The following is a 17659-nucleotide window of genomic DNA, read 5'->3' on the forward strand; positions in this document are numbered from 1 at the left end:
AAATCCATTCATTTTCCTTCAGTGAATAATCCCTTATTTTTCAGGGGTCGCCACAGCAGAATGAACTACCAACTATTCCAGCATACATTTCATGCAGTGGATGCCCTTCCAGCCGCAACTCATTACTGGTAAACACCCATACATACTCACATTCACACACACACACACACACACACACACACACACTATGGCCAATTTTGTTTACCCAATTCCCCTATTGACCCTACTCTTCAATGAGGAAGTGCGTGCGTTTTTGCGATTGTTTTAGAACTTCCGATTCAGCTGCCTATGTGAGAAATGACTAGGAATAATAAACGGCAGAAAACGGTCAAACTACTTACTCTACAAATAAGTGTTTACATGACAATACAGACTAAGTACAATAGTATAATAAGAAAATATCACTTGGTAACACCAAGCAGCAAAACGAGCTGTTTTTAACGTTTAAAAATGAATGGAAGTGAATGAGACCGGAAGTCTCGAGCCAAAATGATTCAAATGGCTGCGCCCACTCGTACGCGGAGAATAAGGTGAATAGCGCATGTGTTTGGACTGTGAGGGAAACCGGACCCCCTGGAGGAAACCCATACGAACACAGGGAGAACATGCAAACTCCACGAAGAAATGCCAAGTGGACCAGGCGGGGTTCGAACCAGCAACCTTCTTGCTGTGAGGCGACAGTGCTAATCACTGAGCCACCATACCGCCTGTTTGAGCAAATCTCCCATTCACTGCATACTAAGTTCACCCAAATATGACAACTTGTGATGTGAAAAGGGTTTATTTCTAGAAACCACATGCTTAAGCAAAGTCTTTGGATACTCACCCCTGTTCTCTAGAGTGGCGCTTCATGTGATGGCTAAGATTGGCTCTCTGCTTGTAACTCTTTCCACACTGAACACATTTATACGGCTTCTCTCCAGTGTGAGTCCTGACGTGAGAATCAAGGTAGCTTTTACATTTAAAGTTTTTACCACACTGTGTGCAAATGTAAGGCTTCTCTCTGGTGTGAATCCCCATGTGGTTTTGAAGGGCTTGTATTTGAGTAAAACTGTTCCCACACTGTTGGCAGGCAAAAGGCTTCTCCCCTGTGTGAATTCTGATATGGAGTTTAAGGTGTTGTTTTTGCCTGAAACTCTTTCCACACTCAGGACACGTGTAAGGCCTCTCTCTGGTGTGAACTCTCATGTGGACTTTAATTTTAGATTTTTGAGTGAAACTCTTTCCACACTGATCACACGAGAAAGGTTTCTCTCCGGTGTGAATTCTCATGTGGGCTTCAAGGTTGTGTTTTAGAGTAAAACTTTTCCCACATTGACAGCAGGTAAAATCACCTTTAGATTTGGTTTTCTGAGCTATTTTATGTGGTGAAGTCCTTTTTGTCTCATCAGTCTTTAAATCTTGGTGTTTCTCAAACTGATTCTCTTCCATTTCATTCCGGTCTTCAATCTCTTCTTTCAGCACCATTAGCTCTAAACAGAAAAAAATACAAGTTAAGCTCAAATTTAATTGCGCAAAGCAACACACATGTATATACACTTGTATTGGTGCAATTACAAATTGTGAAGTTGGATAACAACATTATCCCCTATGCTAAAAAAAACTCTGTCAGATGGGGAGCTAGTGGCTGGGATGCACAAGAAAAGAAACCTAAAAGCCATTCTGGCGTCATCCTTACATCTTTTTTAATTTTCAAAATCTCTTCACTAGCAACATGGTGGCGCAGTGGGTCGCCTCACAGAAAAAAGGTCGCTGGTTCGAGCCCCAGCTGGGTCAGTTGGCATTTCTATATGGAGTTTGCATGTGTGCCTCGTGTTCGCGTGGGTTTCCTCCGGGTGCTCCGGTTTCCCCCAGTGTATAGTAGTGTATGTGTGTGAATGAGTGTGTATCAGAATCAGAAAGAGCTTTATTGCCAGGTATGTTCACACATACGGGGAATTTGTTTTCGTGACAGAGCTCCTACAGTGCAACAGGATTAGAGACAGGACAAAAAACAGATAATAAATATATTTAAAAAAAAATAGAAGTAAGTAGTGAGTGCAAATATACAAATTGACAAGTGTATGTACGTGTTTATTACTATATACAACGTTATATGTGCAGCTGTTATGTGCAAATTGGCATGTAAAGTGTGTATGGCAAGTAGTGATGTTGGTTCCACAATTATTATCATCAAGTGTTCATGAGATGGAGGGAAGAAACTGTTTCTGTGTCGGGCTGTTCTGGTGCGCAGTGCTCTGTAGCGTCGACCAGAAGGTAAAAGTTCAAAGAGGCAGTGTGCTGGGTGTGAGGGGTCCAGAGTTCTTGGGGAGTAGGAAGGGTTGAACCAGTGATTCGCTCAGCAGTCCGAACTATTCGACGTAGTCTTTGGAGATTGTATTTAGTAGCTGAGCTGAACCAGACAGTTATTGATGTGCAGATGACTGATTCAATGATGGAGGTGTAGAACTGTTGCAGCAGCTCCTTTGGGAGGTTAAACTTCCTCAGCTGACGAAGAAAGTACAGCCTCTGTTGAGCTTTTTTGACAATGGAGTCAATGTGAGTCTCCCACTTCAGGTCCTGAGAGATGGTACTGGAGAGTATGGATGTTTCTCAGAGATGGGTTGCAGATGGAAGGCCATCTGCTGCATTAAATATATACTGGATAAGTTGGCAGTTCATTCCGCTGTGGTGACCCCAGATTAATAAAGGGACTAAGCCGAAAAGAAAATATATATATATGAGCAATTCCAGCGTTATGGATGTGACATTTGCAGTAAAAACTGTTGGGGGTGGATGGTGATCGCGGGTTGGGGGAGAACGCTTATGCAAGTCAAGAGCGGGGGGGCATCTTTTGTACCAGGCTGCAAACATGTTTTTATCAGCTGTAAACTTAGACAATGTTGGCACAATAGCCTAGTGGTTAGTGCGCTGACACATGGTGCAGGAGCACTTCAGGGCGTCTCTGGGGGCCCCCTAAATGTATGGGCCCTTCGAATCGTTCCCCCCAGCGGCGCCCCTGCCTGTCTAAAATACTGTCCCATCAACTTAATAAAGGCAAATGGCCAAAAATAAACCTTTTTTTAAAAATTAGACAATTTACCATTGCAATCAGTCAACATCTGCAGTTCCTGGAGCCAGCCCCCAAAGGCGAGTAACAGCAGTAACAGTTTCATGGTCGAGTACGCAAAAAGCAGACATTTAATGAAACGAGTGAGTTGATCTTTGAGTAAAAAACTAACCTGTCTGTTCCTCTGGATCTTCCTGTTTGACTGTAAATGTTTCAATCGTCAAGTCTTCACTCTCCTCTTTAATAAACGCCATCTCAATCAGCTCTCTAGTTTTCCATTCAGTGCATTGCTGAGGGAGCTTGGATCGCCTGAGCAGATTAAAAACACAGTAAATTACTCTCTACACTTACATGGAAAACGCTGTAGTGTATTTACAACTCCAGTAATGAATGTTCAGGCACACTATAGTATTAAATATAAACTGCAATAAATACTGTAGTGTATTGTAGTTTTTACTACAGTAAATATAGTCATAAAACACTTAGCAAATCGTAGAGTAGTTTTGTTTATATTACTATTGTAGTTGTTGTCTTATAATCACAGCCACTATAGAATTACTACAGATTAATTTACATATGGCTCAAAACTTAGCTGGTCAGGCTGGAAAATAACCAGCTAAAACCAGCTGGACCAGCCTGGTTTAAGCTGGACATTGGCTGGTCATTTCCCAGCCTGACCAGCTAAGACCAGGCGGGAAATGGCTGGGAACCAGCCTGGAAGTGGCCAAAACCCATCTAAAACCAGGCTGGTCAACCAGCTAACCAGCCTAGGCTGGTTTAAGAATAACACAGGTATTTACATTATACAGCTGTGTAATGTAAATACCTGTGTTTATGATTATTGTTCCATTTTTAAAACATTTGCAGTTGGGCTGTAGAACTAATTGTGATGTTAACATCGTCGTTTTCGATGTATTTACATTGTTTTAACCAGCAGGTGACGTCAGCGCGCAGTGACTCGAAAACGAACTGAATCATTTTGAGAAACAAACGATTCAATTGACTCGGAGTTTTGACAAGCTCCGTCGTCTCACGTCTACTCGTCAGTGGCTGAATTCATGTTTACTAACAGATTCACGATACAGAGACAGAAACGAGACGCGTTTATTCCGCCACTCACGTCCGCTTTATACTTTATACAGCAATTGTTACAGTGCTACAATTAATGACAAATGTCTAACAAAAAGTCTTGTAAAGGCATCTGTAACATCGACTGAATGTTTCTCTCATTTTATAAACCCTAAAAATGGCACAAACCTTTTTCATAGACTGCAGACACAGGAACGCGACGCAGATTTGTGACGTCACGCGACAATGACAAGATAAAAGTCACACATCTAGGTGGACGCTGCACACTGGTAAATGTGTGGAGAGATCATAAGACTGTAAAAAATAGGGGGAGACACCCTCACACGATTGTAAAGCGCTTTTGATGTATGAATGCGCTGTATAGATGCACATTAGTGAAGATATAGTAAGACAATTACTTCTAGGGGATTAGCTATAAAGTCTCCAATACCATTTTAAGTATTCTCAGTAAATAATACGAAATTACAAAGTATTTGAAATTCTCAAAAAGAAAAAAATACCATCTTGGTATACAAAAAACATGTATTGACCTTTTCTATATTTAAATTGAACAGATGCTAGCATTGTCTTCTATGATGTGCGGCACAAACACCTCTTGTTTAAACCTAAATAAATATAGATAGGTTTTTCATTACAACAATGACAGAATACATGTATGATAAAGTAATTACAGAAAATTAGTTGTCACTAATAGTTTTTTTACACAGTTCTACATTTAAAATCATTTCTTGAGTGATTATTATAGGCTTTTTGTGAGATCATGGCCTTTTCTTTTGTTATTTGAGTAAGTTTCAATGCTAATCAAACTAATTACTAATCAAACAGAAGAGCATTGTGCCTGACTGGAGGTGAAATGAACACAACTCGAACTCGAATCATCTTTAAAAACTCAACTTTTCTTTTCTGGAAAACGACATCCTCGCCTATTTAAATGCACACTGCGGTGAAGAAGTGTGTCGTCCAATTATTGGCTGACTGAATGTCATGACAACAGCAGCCATTGGTTTAATTTTTGACCAAAATTTACAACACTTCCCTGCTGAAAAAACCAGCTTCAACCAGCCTAGGCTGCATGGCTGGTTTTAGAGGGGTTTTGGCCACTTTCAGGCTGGTTTCCATCCATTTCCAGCCTGGTCTTCGCTGGTCAAGCTGGGAGATGACCAGCTAAAACCAGCTTGACCAGCCTAGGTAGGCTGGGAGACCAGCCAAATCCAGCTATGTCCAGCTTAAACCAGGCTGGTCAAGCTGGTTTTAGCTGGTCATCTCTCAGCTTGACCAGCTAAGACCAGGCTGGAAATGGCTGAAAACCAGCCTGGAAATGGCCAAAACCCCTCTGAAACTAGGCTGGTCGACCAGCTAAAACCAGCCAACCAGCTTAGGCTGGTTTAAGCAGTTTTTTTCAGTAGGGTTTACAAAACATGCTAACATTTCATTGTTAATAAATAGTTTACCAACATTCTTGGGATAAATCATTTAGAAGGAGGATCTCTGGAAAGCAAAAGCAGGAAAGGAAGAGGGAACTCAACACAAATTGTGAGTTCACATCATCTCACTGAGCAAGAGCAGACAATTCGCACTTGAGTACTGAATATTTGAGGGCACGTGAGAAAATTTGTGCATGATTAGAGGAAATTGGCATGAGAGCAAAGAGATTTGCATACTCAGATGAATGCGCTGTCTACTTTATAATTTAAATAACGCCATAGACTAACAGGCTATGAGTGTCCAGCAGGTGGCGCTGCAAACTAAGCTTGAGCAGCACAGCTCGTCCAGAAAAATAAAACATATTTAGGTAGTAGCAAATGCAGTATGAAGGAAATAGTGCAGTAAAAGTACAGATACGGCACTAAATATGTACTCAAGTAAAAGTACATATTAACACTTGGTAAAGTTTAATTCTTAAGATAAACAACTCAATTATAGTAATTTGAGTATTTGTAACTTTTTATTTTACACCACTGCTGCTCTTAAAAGGTGCCCTATAAAGAAAATCTGGGTACATCTAGGCATAGTCTAATAGTAAGAGATCAGTATATGGAAATAGACATACTGTGAGGCTCAGATACCACCGTTTCCTCGTTCTCATAAAAAAATCCATGTGTCAAACCCTGGTGGACAACAGGCCAATCAGAACACAAACCAAACTGTGACAAAGGTCACAGGCCATGCCCTTTGTATTTGCATGTACGACTACTTTTGGTCGTTCATCCGGACCTGATGTCATCAAGAGAACAGACTCATATGCAGCTCTGAGATCAGCGTACATCATGCAGTGACAGAGAGAACTGCACGTCAGTGTGGAGCTCATTAATATTCATGACGCAATCCATATATGGTCAATTGTGGTCCTTCTAATTCTAGGGGTATTTTATGGAGTCATATATGAGCTTATAAAACCATTTCTGAAGATGTCTTTTTTTAACTTACCAAAACTATAAACCTACTATGAAGATATCTGAAAACAATTTTGGCCCATTTCCACTGAGTGGTACAATACGGTACAGTACGGGTCACCTTTATCAGGTTTGCATTTCCACTGCTAAAAGGGTAGGATGTGGTGTACGACAGAAAGTTTCAGTCGATGTCATTCTCACTTGATGAAATGTACATGTAACCTATTTTACCCAGCCAGCAATGACATGTGGGGCCCAGATGAGGGCTTCGTGGGCAGCAAATGTGGGCCCCATTTTTGGGCTTGCACCCGGGATACACATTGGGGCCAGCCATGGAAGCCCAGACGTACTAAAAGTGGGATCTGTCAGGGTACTGCATGGGTCCTAACTGGGCAATGCATGCCAAACCCATTTTGGCCCCACCTGCCCAAAGGGGTTTAAAGTGGGCTTGCACCCGGGATCCACATGGGGGCCAGCCGTGGATGCCCCGATGGGTTTTAAATAGGATCTCTAAGGGTCTTATGTGGGTCTTTACCGGGCAATTCATGAAAGAACCATTTGGGCCCCACCTGCTTAAAGGGTTTAAAATGGGCTTGCACCCGGGATCCACATGGGGGCCAACCATTGATGCCCAGACGGGTTTTAAGTGGGACCTGTAAGGGTACTGCATGGGTCCTAACTGGGCAATGCATGCCAAACCCATTTTGGCCCCACCTGCCCAAAGGGGTTTAAAGTGGGCTTGCACCCGGGATCCACATGGGGGCCAGCCGTGGATGCCCCGATGGGTTTTAAATGGGATCTCAAAGGGTCTTATGTGGGTCTTTACCGGGCAATTCATGAAAGAACCATTTGGGCCCCACCTGCTTAAAGGGTTTAAAATGGGCTTGCACCCGGGATCCACATGGGGGCCAACCATTGATGCCCAGACGGGTTTTAAGTGGGATCTGTAAGGGTCTTATGTGGGTCTTAACCAGGCAATACATGTCAGACCCATTTGGGGCCCACCAATCTGAAGGGGTTTAAAGTGGGTTTGCACCCAGGATCCATATTGGGGCCAGTCTTGGATGCCCAGGTGGGTTTTAAGTAGGATCTGTAAGGGTCTTATCTGGGTCTTAACCAGGCAATTTGTGTCAGACCCGTTTGGGCCCCACCAGTCTAAAGCAGTTTAAAGTAGGCTTGCACCCGGAATCCACTTCAGGGCCAGCTGTGATTTTTAGGGGGACCTGTAAAGGGTCTTAACTGGGTAATTCATGTCAGACCCATTTGGGCTCTGTAAGCATCTTGTGTTGGTCCTAACTGGGCAATTCATGCAAGGACTATTTAAGCCAACAATGCCAAATGGTTAAAGGAGACAATCTAAGAAAAATTAAAAAGGAAGATAAATACAAGACACTTGATGCTTCGAACTGCAAGAAATATATTAAATTGAACAACAAAAATGATCTATTTGAAACAATGTCACAACATACAGGTAAACTAAAAAATCTATTTCAAAAGAACCTCCAAAAAATACAATACAAAACTGGCACCTTCATGTGATCTCTGAGATCCTCAATCCTCTGCTTGAATTTCGTTCTACATTGACCACATGAAAACGGCTTCTCTCCAGTGTGAGTCCTTGTGTGAAAATTAAGGTGGTGCATAGATGAAAATGATTTACCACACTGCGTGCAAGTGTAAGCCTTCTTTCCAGAGTAAGTTGTCATGTGTTTTTAAAGACACTGTCCTTGAGTGTAACTCTTTCCTCACTGTCGGCAGACATAAGGCTTCGCTCCGGTGTGAAATCTGATATGGACTTTAAGGTGTTGTTTCACACCGAAACTCTTTCCACACTTTAGACATGTGTAAGGCTAAGTTATCATTTATCATTTTCTTTAGACCTGTAATGCCCTCCAGAATCTGACAGATTGATTAGCTGTAGGCTACAGAACCGTCATCTGAAGCGTTGTCATACAGTGTAGCCCTGCATTTGCTAACACAGACTATATTTGAAGTGTTTGGAAGCAATTAAGGGTTTATCTTCTGTAGAAAAACATCATAAGAACAATGTTTAATGGCTCAATGTATTACAAAGTCTAAACACTTTATTGATATAGTGTACAACCAAGCACATGTGGTCAGAACACAAACGAGTCGCAGGTAATGAAGTATTAAGCATTTCTTCCATAGGAAAGCCTGTCTAAGCAAAATCCTAGTAGCCGTCTGTAGCTCCGCTCACGCTCCACCTCTTTGCCCTTGTTTGGTATCCCCCCGGTTGGTGTGATGACGTGCGAACAAAATGGCGACGGTTGGCTACGCCTTTCGGTAGCTTCTTTTGGGTTCTTCAGAAACTTATGGGTGACGTCACGGATACTACATCCATATCTTTTACAGCCTATGGTTTTACACAGCGGATGCAACCCAGGACTCGGAAACACCCACACACACTCATTCACACACCTACGCTACGGCCAATTTAGTTGATCCAATTCACCTATAGCACATGTGTTTGGATTGTGGGGGAAACTGGAGTACCAAGAGGAAACTCACTCGATCACAGGGACAACATGCAAACTCCACACAGAAATGCCAACTGGCCCAGCTGGGACTCTAACCTTATTAATCTGGGGTCGCCACAGCGGAATGAACCGCCAACCTATCCAGCATATGTTCTACACAGTGGATGCCCTTCCAGCCGCAACCCATAACTGGGAAACATCCATATACACTCATTCACACACACACACTACGGTCAGTTTTTTAGCATACCCAATTCACCTGTACCACATGTCTTTGGACTGTGAGGGAAACAGAAGCACTTGGAGGAAACCCACGCAAACACGGGCAGAACATGCAAACTCCACACAGAAATGCCAACACCCAGCTGAGGCTCGAACCAGCGATCTTCTTGCTGTGAGGCAAACGTGCTACCCACTGCGCCACATTTGAATAAGCAGGAAATGCTTTACTAATGTATTCGCAGCACTGAACCTGTTACCAGAAACAATTGAATCTTGCGTCACGACACCCATTTGTCGTTTACAAATCTCCACGACACCCTACGTCAGGGGTCACCAATCTCTTTCTTGGAGGTCCGGTGCCCTGCAGGGTTTACCTCCAACTTCCCTCAACACACCTGCCTGGGTGTTTCAAGTATACCTAGTAAGACCTTGATTAGCTTGTTCAGGTGTGCTTGATTAGAGTTGGAGCTAAAATCTGCAGGACACCGGACCTCCAGGAACAAGTTTGGTGATCCCTGGCCTACCTCAAGGAAATCGTGGTGAAATCAAGACAACTTCGTGTGATCTGACCGGGGCTTTAAACGATTTTATTGCACACCTCCAAGCCAATCAGAATCAAGAATTTTAGCAGACCATGGAATTAAGTATGCATACCTAGTAAAGTCATTACAATAAAGGTAGCTGTCGCTAGAACGTTATTACTCAAGTGGTTATTTAAAGAGGTACGTGAGCAAAGGTTTTGAACACTCACCCTTGCTCTCCAGAGTGGAGCCTCATGTGCGACTTGAAGCTGGTTTTATGATTGAAACTCTTTCCACACTGCTTACATTTAATACCTTTAGAGTGAATCAATTCATGCCTATTAAGAGTGTCTTTACGCACGAAACTCTTTCCACACCGACCACACGTGTACGGTTTCTCTCCGGTGTGATTGCTCATGTGACACTTAAGGTTAAACTCTCTCGAGAAACTCTTCCCACACTGATCACACGCAAACGGCTTCTCTCCAGTGTGAGTCCTCATGTGGCTAATAAGAGAGTTTTTACATCTAAAGGTTTTGCCGCAGTGCGTGCAGACGAAAGGCTTCTCTCCGGTGTGAGTCCTCACGTGGAAGTAAAGGTTGCTTCTATGAGCAAAAGTCTTTTCACAATGAGGGCACGTGAAAGGCTTCTCTCCAGTGTGAATCCTCATGTGGTTTTGAAGACGCTCCTTTTGAGTAAAACCATTTCCACACTGAGAGCAGGTGAACGGTTTCTCTCTGGAGTGAACCTTTAAGTGTTTTTCAAGTGACGGTCTTTGACGGAAACTCTTCTCACACTGAGGGCAGGCATAAGGTCTCTCTCCAGTGTGAATTGTAAAGTGACTTTGAAGCGCTTGTAGTTGATTGAATCTCTTTCCACACTGTTGGCACGGAAATGGCTTCTCTCCTGTGTGAACTCTAATGTGGAGTTTAAGGTGCTGTTTTTGACGGAAACTCTTTCCACACTGAGGACATGAGTACGGTCTCTCACTGGTGTGGACTCTCATGTGGACGTCGATTTTCGACTTTTGAGTGAAACTCTTGCCACACTGATCACATGTGAAAAGCTTGTCTCCAGTGTGAATTCTCATGTGGACTTTAAGGTTGTGTTTTTGAGAAAAAGGTTTTCCGCAAACACAGCAGGTGAAATTGTTTTTCTGAGCTCGTTTATGTGCTGAACTCTTCTTTGTCTTAGTGGAATTTTCATCAGTCATTGAATCCTGGTGTCTCTCGAACTGATTCTCTTCCATTTCATTCAGATCTTGAAACTCTTCTTTGAGCACCATCAGTTCTAAAGAGAAAAAAAATAGTATGTTAAATATAGTTTGTGTGTGTATAAGTCGCAGCCACTGCACAATCCTAGTTATCCTCCTCTTATTCTCCTCCCATTTGCTCAATCTTTCTCTCAGGAAACACTCATAGATGGGGTTTGAGCTCAAGTTGAATCCTCAAGCCTCCTTCAAGTACAGCAAGGCCAGTTTGTTTACAATTATCTATCCAGACTGGGGCCCCACTACGTTTTAGTTTGAAAATGGCATTTTAACGGTGTCGGACTATTTATCAAGGATCTACCACTGGATCTAATCTCACTATAGTTCTTAAACGTGATATTTAATTCATCTTGTTGTCTTTAGACTTAATTCTTCCCCGACTTGGGTATTTTGATTCTACTACTTGTTTTCAGGTAACGTGTTTTGGGTGAGCGCAAAGATAACTTAAATTATTAATGTAACCGCGTATACTGATTCTGCACATTGACCAATTGCTTGCCTTTATTTCCTATATTGTATAAACTTATCGTACGTTATACTTTTATAATAGCCTGATAAGTCTGATATTCAGCAAAAGAGACAGGGTATGTTTTGTATTTTTCAATGAAAATGAAAGGAGGCAATGATGTTATAGGCTCCGTTTTGTTAAATATGCATGCGGTGCAGATGGCGGTCAGATAAATATGTAGCTACGTTTTTAGTGTCTGTTGACAGGGTTCAAACAGGCACAGCCTAATGAAAATCAAGGACTTTTACGCACTTTTTCCAGCAGCTATTTTTATTTTCGAAACTGACGCGCAACGTATTGAACACCTGAAATGTATTCTCAGCAACCCTTAAAATTGCATAGGAATTTATACAAATAAAAACCATTAATAATAATAGTATAATAATTAATTAATCATATAGCGATAATTATTAATTTAATAAACCTACACTAAATGTGCTTGTGAAATGTTTTTTTTTGTACTCAAATACCACTACACTGCTAAAATAACACAAATTTTTGTAAATAATACTAATATTAGGTAAAGGTACGTGTAAATGCCAAGGACGCTTTTTCTCAAAGTTGTGTGTACTTGTGTTTGTTATAAACTCAAATTAATTTGTATGTAAATTTCTGTTATAAACTTATAATATGCAATATAATGCAAAGCAGAGAATGTGCACCCTTGAAATTGTTAGTAGTTGCGGGTTTAAAAGAAAGAGTTGCTATTGGAGCGTAACAGATCACATGTTTTGAGTTACGTGAAGTGCGAGACCATTGCATTATGGGTGAAACTGACATGGTGGCAGAAAGAAGCCAACGATACAGAGCATGAGAAAGAGTTCATTATTCTGCATGGTCTAAGAGGGCGCACACTGTAATTTATATTTGAATTCTGGTAGATTTTATGTATATTGTTGTAATATTTGAGTTTACATGAATGATGTTGTGTGTAGAGACTGATGTTACTGGATTCAGAGTTGTCGCACATGTTCATATGCATATCGGCGGACATTTAAGTGAGAGACTGTGAAAAGGACTGCATATTTTAAATGTTATGTGTTATATTTCTTGTAGTTTTCACGGTGTCTACTGCAAAGAGAGAGAGAGAGAGAGAAACAAATAAAGAGCAAGGACATCAGTATGAAGCGTGGCTATCATTTTATTTAGACCAGTGCAGTTACAGTACGAATTGCTCTTTTTAAAAACTACTCTGAGTACTAGTTAGTTACATTTTTTTAAATCTGATTTTCATTACGGCCATTTTTAAAGTTTAAACTTATTTGAATGGTTTAATTGCTTAAAATCGCAAAGATACAAATATAGGAATAACAAAAGAAGTATGGTCGATTTTTTCCATATTTTCCATTGTCCAGTGTCCATTTTTTAAACAATATTTTCAAGCTTTGAAAGGTTTAATTAAAGTATATGATGAAATTATTTAAATTTAGCCTTTTATTTAAATATTTTACACAATTTTTTTATTTGCTCGTTCTTGTCTTTACAATATGGCAAATTTGTTTCTTAAATAGCTCTACATCACATGGAGATTTTATTTTACGCTTGAACTTAAACTGAAATAGTTTTACAAAAAAGACAAGTCCACTGTCAGTAATAAAATAATAAAACAAATGACTTCGTTTCACTCGAGGTATTTGAAATATTTTTTTATTTATATTTATATTGGGGGGGGGAGGTGGACACTTGAAGTGATTATTAATTTATACTTTTATAAGTGTTTTTATGTCCTAATGTTTATTTGTTGTTGTTACTGTGTGAGTTCCTTTGTGTAGCACTGTTGTGAGATGAGGACTCTTGACTGCAAACCAAATCTACCTTCGGGTATAAATAAAGTAACCTAACCTAACCTAACTTATGACAACACCACATTTCTCAAAGAAGTGTTTTAAGAGCCTTACTGTTTATTTTGATAAATGTAACAACAGATTGCTTTGACAGATCAGAATACAGCTATTATGTATAAATCCCACAAATACCTCAAACAGAAACGTTTCCAGCATAATTCTTTTGTCGTATAGAAATAAAAACGTTTTACCTTTGCTAAAAGTACGTTTTACTTCACGATACAGATACAAGTCCGTTAGCATTGTCATCAGTCATGCGTCGATCTAATTCTAAATACTTGATACTTTTTGACTAAATTGAGTCAAGCAGCAAAGTTAAATAGTTTCTACTTTAATAGCAAAGAGATCGCGATTGTTTACAGTCTCAGCGCACACACGCGAAGATGAGAGAACTTGCAGTTCGTTTGAAAAAGCCCATTTAGAAGCTCGCATATTTGTTTTCGCGATTAACGTACATGACTGCGCTCTCATGTTAAAATAAAGCACCCGCGACATTTGCAGAAACTAATAATTGCGCATTAGCTGCATTCCCCGCCGACATTTAGACTGAAAAAGAGTGACAGGTTGGAGGAAAAGAGCGGAGAGAATAGAGCGAAACGTGTGTAGATCGTCGAAATGGCAGGAAGTATGTCCGTGGTTTGATTACTCTCGCTAATAACATAGACAGCTCTACAGTGAAAACATCCACAAAGCATTATTCCCGCAAAACATTTGTTTTTCAGTTGTTATTTTCTGCCACTGTATCACAGAAAGGCCTTTGTCCCGCCCTTACGTTTCACATAAAACTAGACAAGGTCGACTGTGATTGGTCACTTTTCATATCAGTCAAATCACCGCTTTGGAATCACAGTAGTTTGTGCGGGTATTTTTGCATTTAATTGTACAAAAGTTCGCAAACATTTTTATTTTTCCGTCGTGGAAACTGCATAGAAGTTCTCCTTTTAATTTCAAGCATGTTTCAACAAAACCAGCCAATTTTCCATGTATTCCAAGCCTTGAATTTCTAAAAGCCAAATTCAAGCACTTTAAGCACCTTGTGCGAATCCTGCAACCCAGGCTCATTCTGAGAATGTAGTCCCCTGGACGTCTCGGGAGGTACGTATTTTTGCAGTTTTTGTTTTCGCGAATCCGCGATAGGCCACTGCGCACGCTTTTTCGCGTCTCGAATGTTTCTCCCATTCTTGCGTAAACTCGCAAGAGGCCGATGTCGAACGACCTTCCGCCAGTCTGACAGAATGATTGACAGTGCGACCGGCCAATCGGCTGACCCACCCTCCTCCTTCCCTAAACCCAACCAACAACAATTCACAAAAGCTGTGCAGAAAAAGAAAAGCCATATTTTTTACGTGATTTTTACCACGTTTTCGGATTTTGACCACATTCTCACTCTGTGACGAACTTGTTCGCTTTATTTTTTGGATTTTGTTTTTGTTTTCTTACCTGATTTCTGGAACCGCTCTTTCCCGGACTCGAACCTGGTCGTCGTCATGGTCAGCCCCTCTCTGCGCCTCGAGTCCACTGACGTCCACAAAGAGCTAACCAGACAAACTGGTTGTGGAGGGAAAGCCGAAAGAAACGGTGTCACACTGCCCCGCAGCATTTGCTTAAAAAAATGAAATACAGCCGTACGTACTTCCATCTACGTATTTCGCGGTCTCCAGAAACGTCCATGGGACTACGTTTTCAGAATGAGCCTGGGTGGGAATCCTGTGTTAAGGGGGTCGCACGCCGGATGCGTCGCGCCATGCAGCGCCACACATTTTAGAATTCTAAGCATAGATTAGAATCTATGCTTCTAATTAGCCGCAAGTCGGCGGCTGTCCACAGCGCCCAGCTACGACTCAGGACACTCTTCATATTTCTGCCACGCCACAGAGCGCCATCTGAATAGTTTCATTTTAAACAACATGCGAATGTGCGCGTCTGGTGTGCGATACTTCCAACTGTTATGCGCCCGCCGTGTCGTGGACCCACTTTAGGTTGTTAATATCAAAATCAAAATAGGCAGTTCCTTATATCAAGTTTTCATTTTATTGTTAAGAAAGTGAAACAACGTAGACTGGGTGATGTGGAAGACTTTATAAAGTACACTGTTTTTACCAGACATGTGTTCTCGGGAGTTTGTTTTCCATATCAAACTTGCGAAGTCTGAACTTACAAGGAAAGGGTGCAACTTTGTGTAGGCTACTTAACATTGAGAAAAAGCCCCAATCAGATAGGCGAATGTCTGCAGCCCTGCCTCCGTTTTCAGATGTCTCAGTTTTCCCCCCCATCCACACTGAGAAGGAGCAGCAGTGTTTTAAAAAGAAAACAGCTTCTTCTGCGTTTTCAAAATGCTCAGTTTTCGGCGCTCGAAAACTCCGGGGTAGTGTAAACGGAAGGCGTAACCTTAGCTAAACGTATGCGTTTTCGAACGAAAACGTATTAGTGTAAACGAGGCCTCAATTCAAACCGGGGCCACGGTTCATTCATCGTGACTTACATCTGATTTAAATTGACTTCCTGAATTGAATTTCTCTTCATTCATTTTTTTAATGCACAAAACAACACGATGGCGCAGTGGGTAGCATGATCGCCTCACAGCAAGAAGGTCGCAGGTTCGAGCCCTGGCTGGGTCAATTGGCATTTCTGTGTGGAGTTTGCATGTTCTCCCTGCGTTGGCGTGGGTTTTCCTCCAGGTGCTCCGGTTTCCCCCCACAAGTCCAAAGACATGCACTATAGGTGAATTGGGTAAGCTAAATTGGCCGTAGTGTATGAGAGTGTATGGGTTTTTTCCAAGTGATGGGTTGCAGCTAGAAGAGGCATCCGCTGTGTAAAATACATGCTGAATAAGTTGGTGGTTCATTCCATTGTGGAGACCCCAGATAAATAAAGGAACTAAGCTGAAGAGAAAATGAATGATGGCACACTAGGATCACCCACTGTGAAAACCATGTAATTGTCTGAATGTGGCAATAACAGCACAGTCTGCAAGGAGTTTTCATCAAACGGTCAGGAAGTGAGAAATCTAATCTTCCCACGTTATGATATAAAACACCCTGCAAGTTTTAGGATGTAAGACGCCTCTGAGTTTTACAAGGCATCTGCCTTGTGATCGTAACATTATATGAGAGTTGCACTAGCAAGATATATGTCAAATACATAATTATATATATTTTTCTTGTATTTAATAAGAAAACCAACCTGTTTGTTCCTCTGGATCTTCATGTTTGACTGTGAATGTGTCTTCAATCTTCACATCTTCACTCTCCACTTTAATAAATGCCATCTTCATAACAGTGTGGAGATCAGTCGCTTCAGCAGGAGTTTTCCTCAGTGTTTGGACACTTTGTCCTGTTTAAAATGAGAACAATGAACAGAAATAAAAGAAATCCACACTCAATCTGCGTCTCAATCAGCTCTCTAGCTCACCATTCAGTGCACTGCTGAGGGAGTCAGTCTGAGGGACAGACGGTGACCTTAGATCCCCTGAGTAGATTAAAAACACACAAAACCAGCTCTAGAAATGTACAAAAGAATACAAACTATGCATACACACTATTTTGTGTTCAATATTACTCTTTTATGATACAGTTGGTTTATAAAAGCACCTCATATTTGTTGCTTCGTTTAATTTCCACTGTTTTGACCGGCAGATGACGTCGGCGCGCAGTGATTCGCGCGATTCGAAAAACTGAATCAAGAAACATTTGATTCAAATGACTCGGAGTTTCGTAAAGCTCCGTTTTTCTAATTTCTACTCACAGATTCACGATACAGGGAGTAATTCGATTTTAAAGCGTGTAAATAAATGTTTGATAAAGCATTGGAATATTTAATTTAATGACGAACTATTAATATAATATCTCTAATAACTCGCTAATCAAATGTCCTTGACTGAACGCTTGTGTTGATGTATTAAACCTTGAAAAAATGTAAAGCACAAACCTTTTGTTGAACCTTAGATGCCGGAGCTCGGCGCAGCCTTATGACGTCACACACTCACACCAAAATAAAAGACTCAAAATAAATATATAAATACAAACGAGGCATGCATATATTTAAACAGCAAATGCTAGGGACACCTGATGGTCAAAACTATAAATGCAACAAAAACGCAGGTATTAAGTTTTCCAGCCTAGCATAGTTAAGCGTTTTCTATTAGATTAGCATCAGTGCTCACACAGTGCTCCACTTCCATGTGAATAACCTGAAAATCCCAGCTTTCTTTTCTTGCAGGCCTGGTAAACCTGATGATTTCAAACAATTGACCTAAAGTTTACATC

At 41.1% G+C, this 17659-nt stretch overlaps 1 protein-coding gene across 2 annotated transcripts; it reads right to left on the reverse strand.

Annotated features, from left to right (window-relative positions):
• Window positions 1-9543: 9543 nt before the first annotated feature.
• Window positions 9544-17260, reverse strand: LOC130222776 (gastrula zinc finger protein XlCGF8.2DB-like). 2 transcript variants are annotated; one of them, XM_056455318.1, is made up of 4 exons: window positions 16985-17260; window positions 16806-16862; window positions 16578-16727; window positions 9544-11062 (listed from the first exon to the last, which is right to left on the reverse strand). In XM_056455318.1, exons 3-4 carry the CDS (start codon window positions 16666-16668, stop codon window positions 9999-10001), a joined length of 1155 nt encoding a protein of 384 aa, XP_056311293.1. In that variant the 5' UTR covers window positions 16669-16727; window positions 16806-16862; window positions 16985-17260; the 3' UTR covers window positions 9544-9998. The 2 variants fall into 2 exon arrangements, with proteins under 2 accessions (XP_056311293.1, XP_056311294.1); XM_056455319.1 differs by lacking the exons at window positions 16806-16862; window positions 16985-17260 and having other exon boundaries at window positions 16578-16789.
• Window positions 17261-17659: the final 399 nt, after the last annotated feature.

The sequence above is a fragment of the Danio aesculapii genome, chromosome 4, assembly GCF_903798145.1.
Source record: "Danio aesculapii chromosome 4, fDanAes4.1, whole genome shotgun sequence".
Classification (NCBI taxonomy): domain Eukaryota; kingdom Metazoa; phylum Chordata; class Actinopteri; order Cypriniformes; family Danionidae; genus Danio; species Danio aesculapii.

Coding starts and splice junctions, on each gene's coding strand:
- LOC130222776 (XM_056455318.1), bottom strand. CDS start 16,668: ATGAAGATGGCATTTATTAAAGTGGAGAGTGAAGATGTGAAGATTGAA. Junction 11,063..16,577: donor AGATCCAGAGGAACAAACAG/GTTGGTTTTCTT, acceptor TTTTCTCTTTAG/AACTGATGGTGCTCAAAGAA.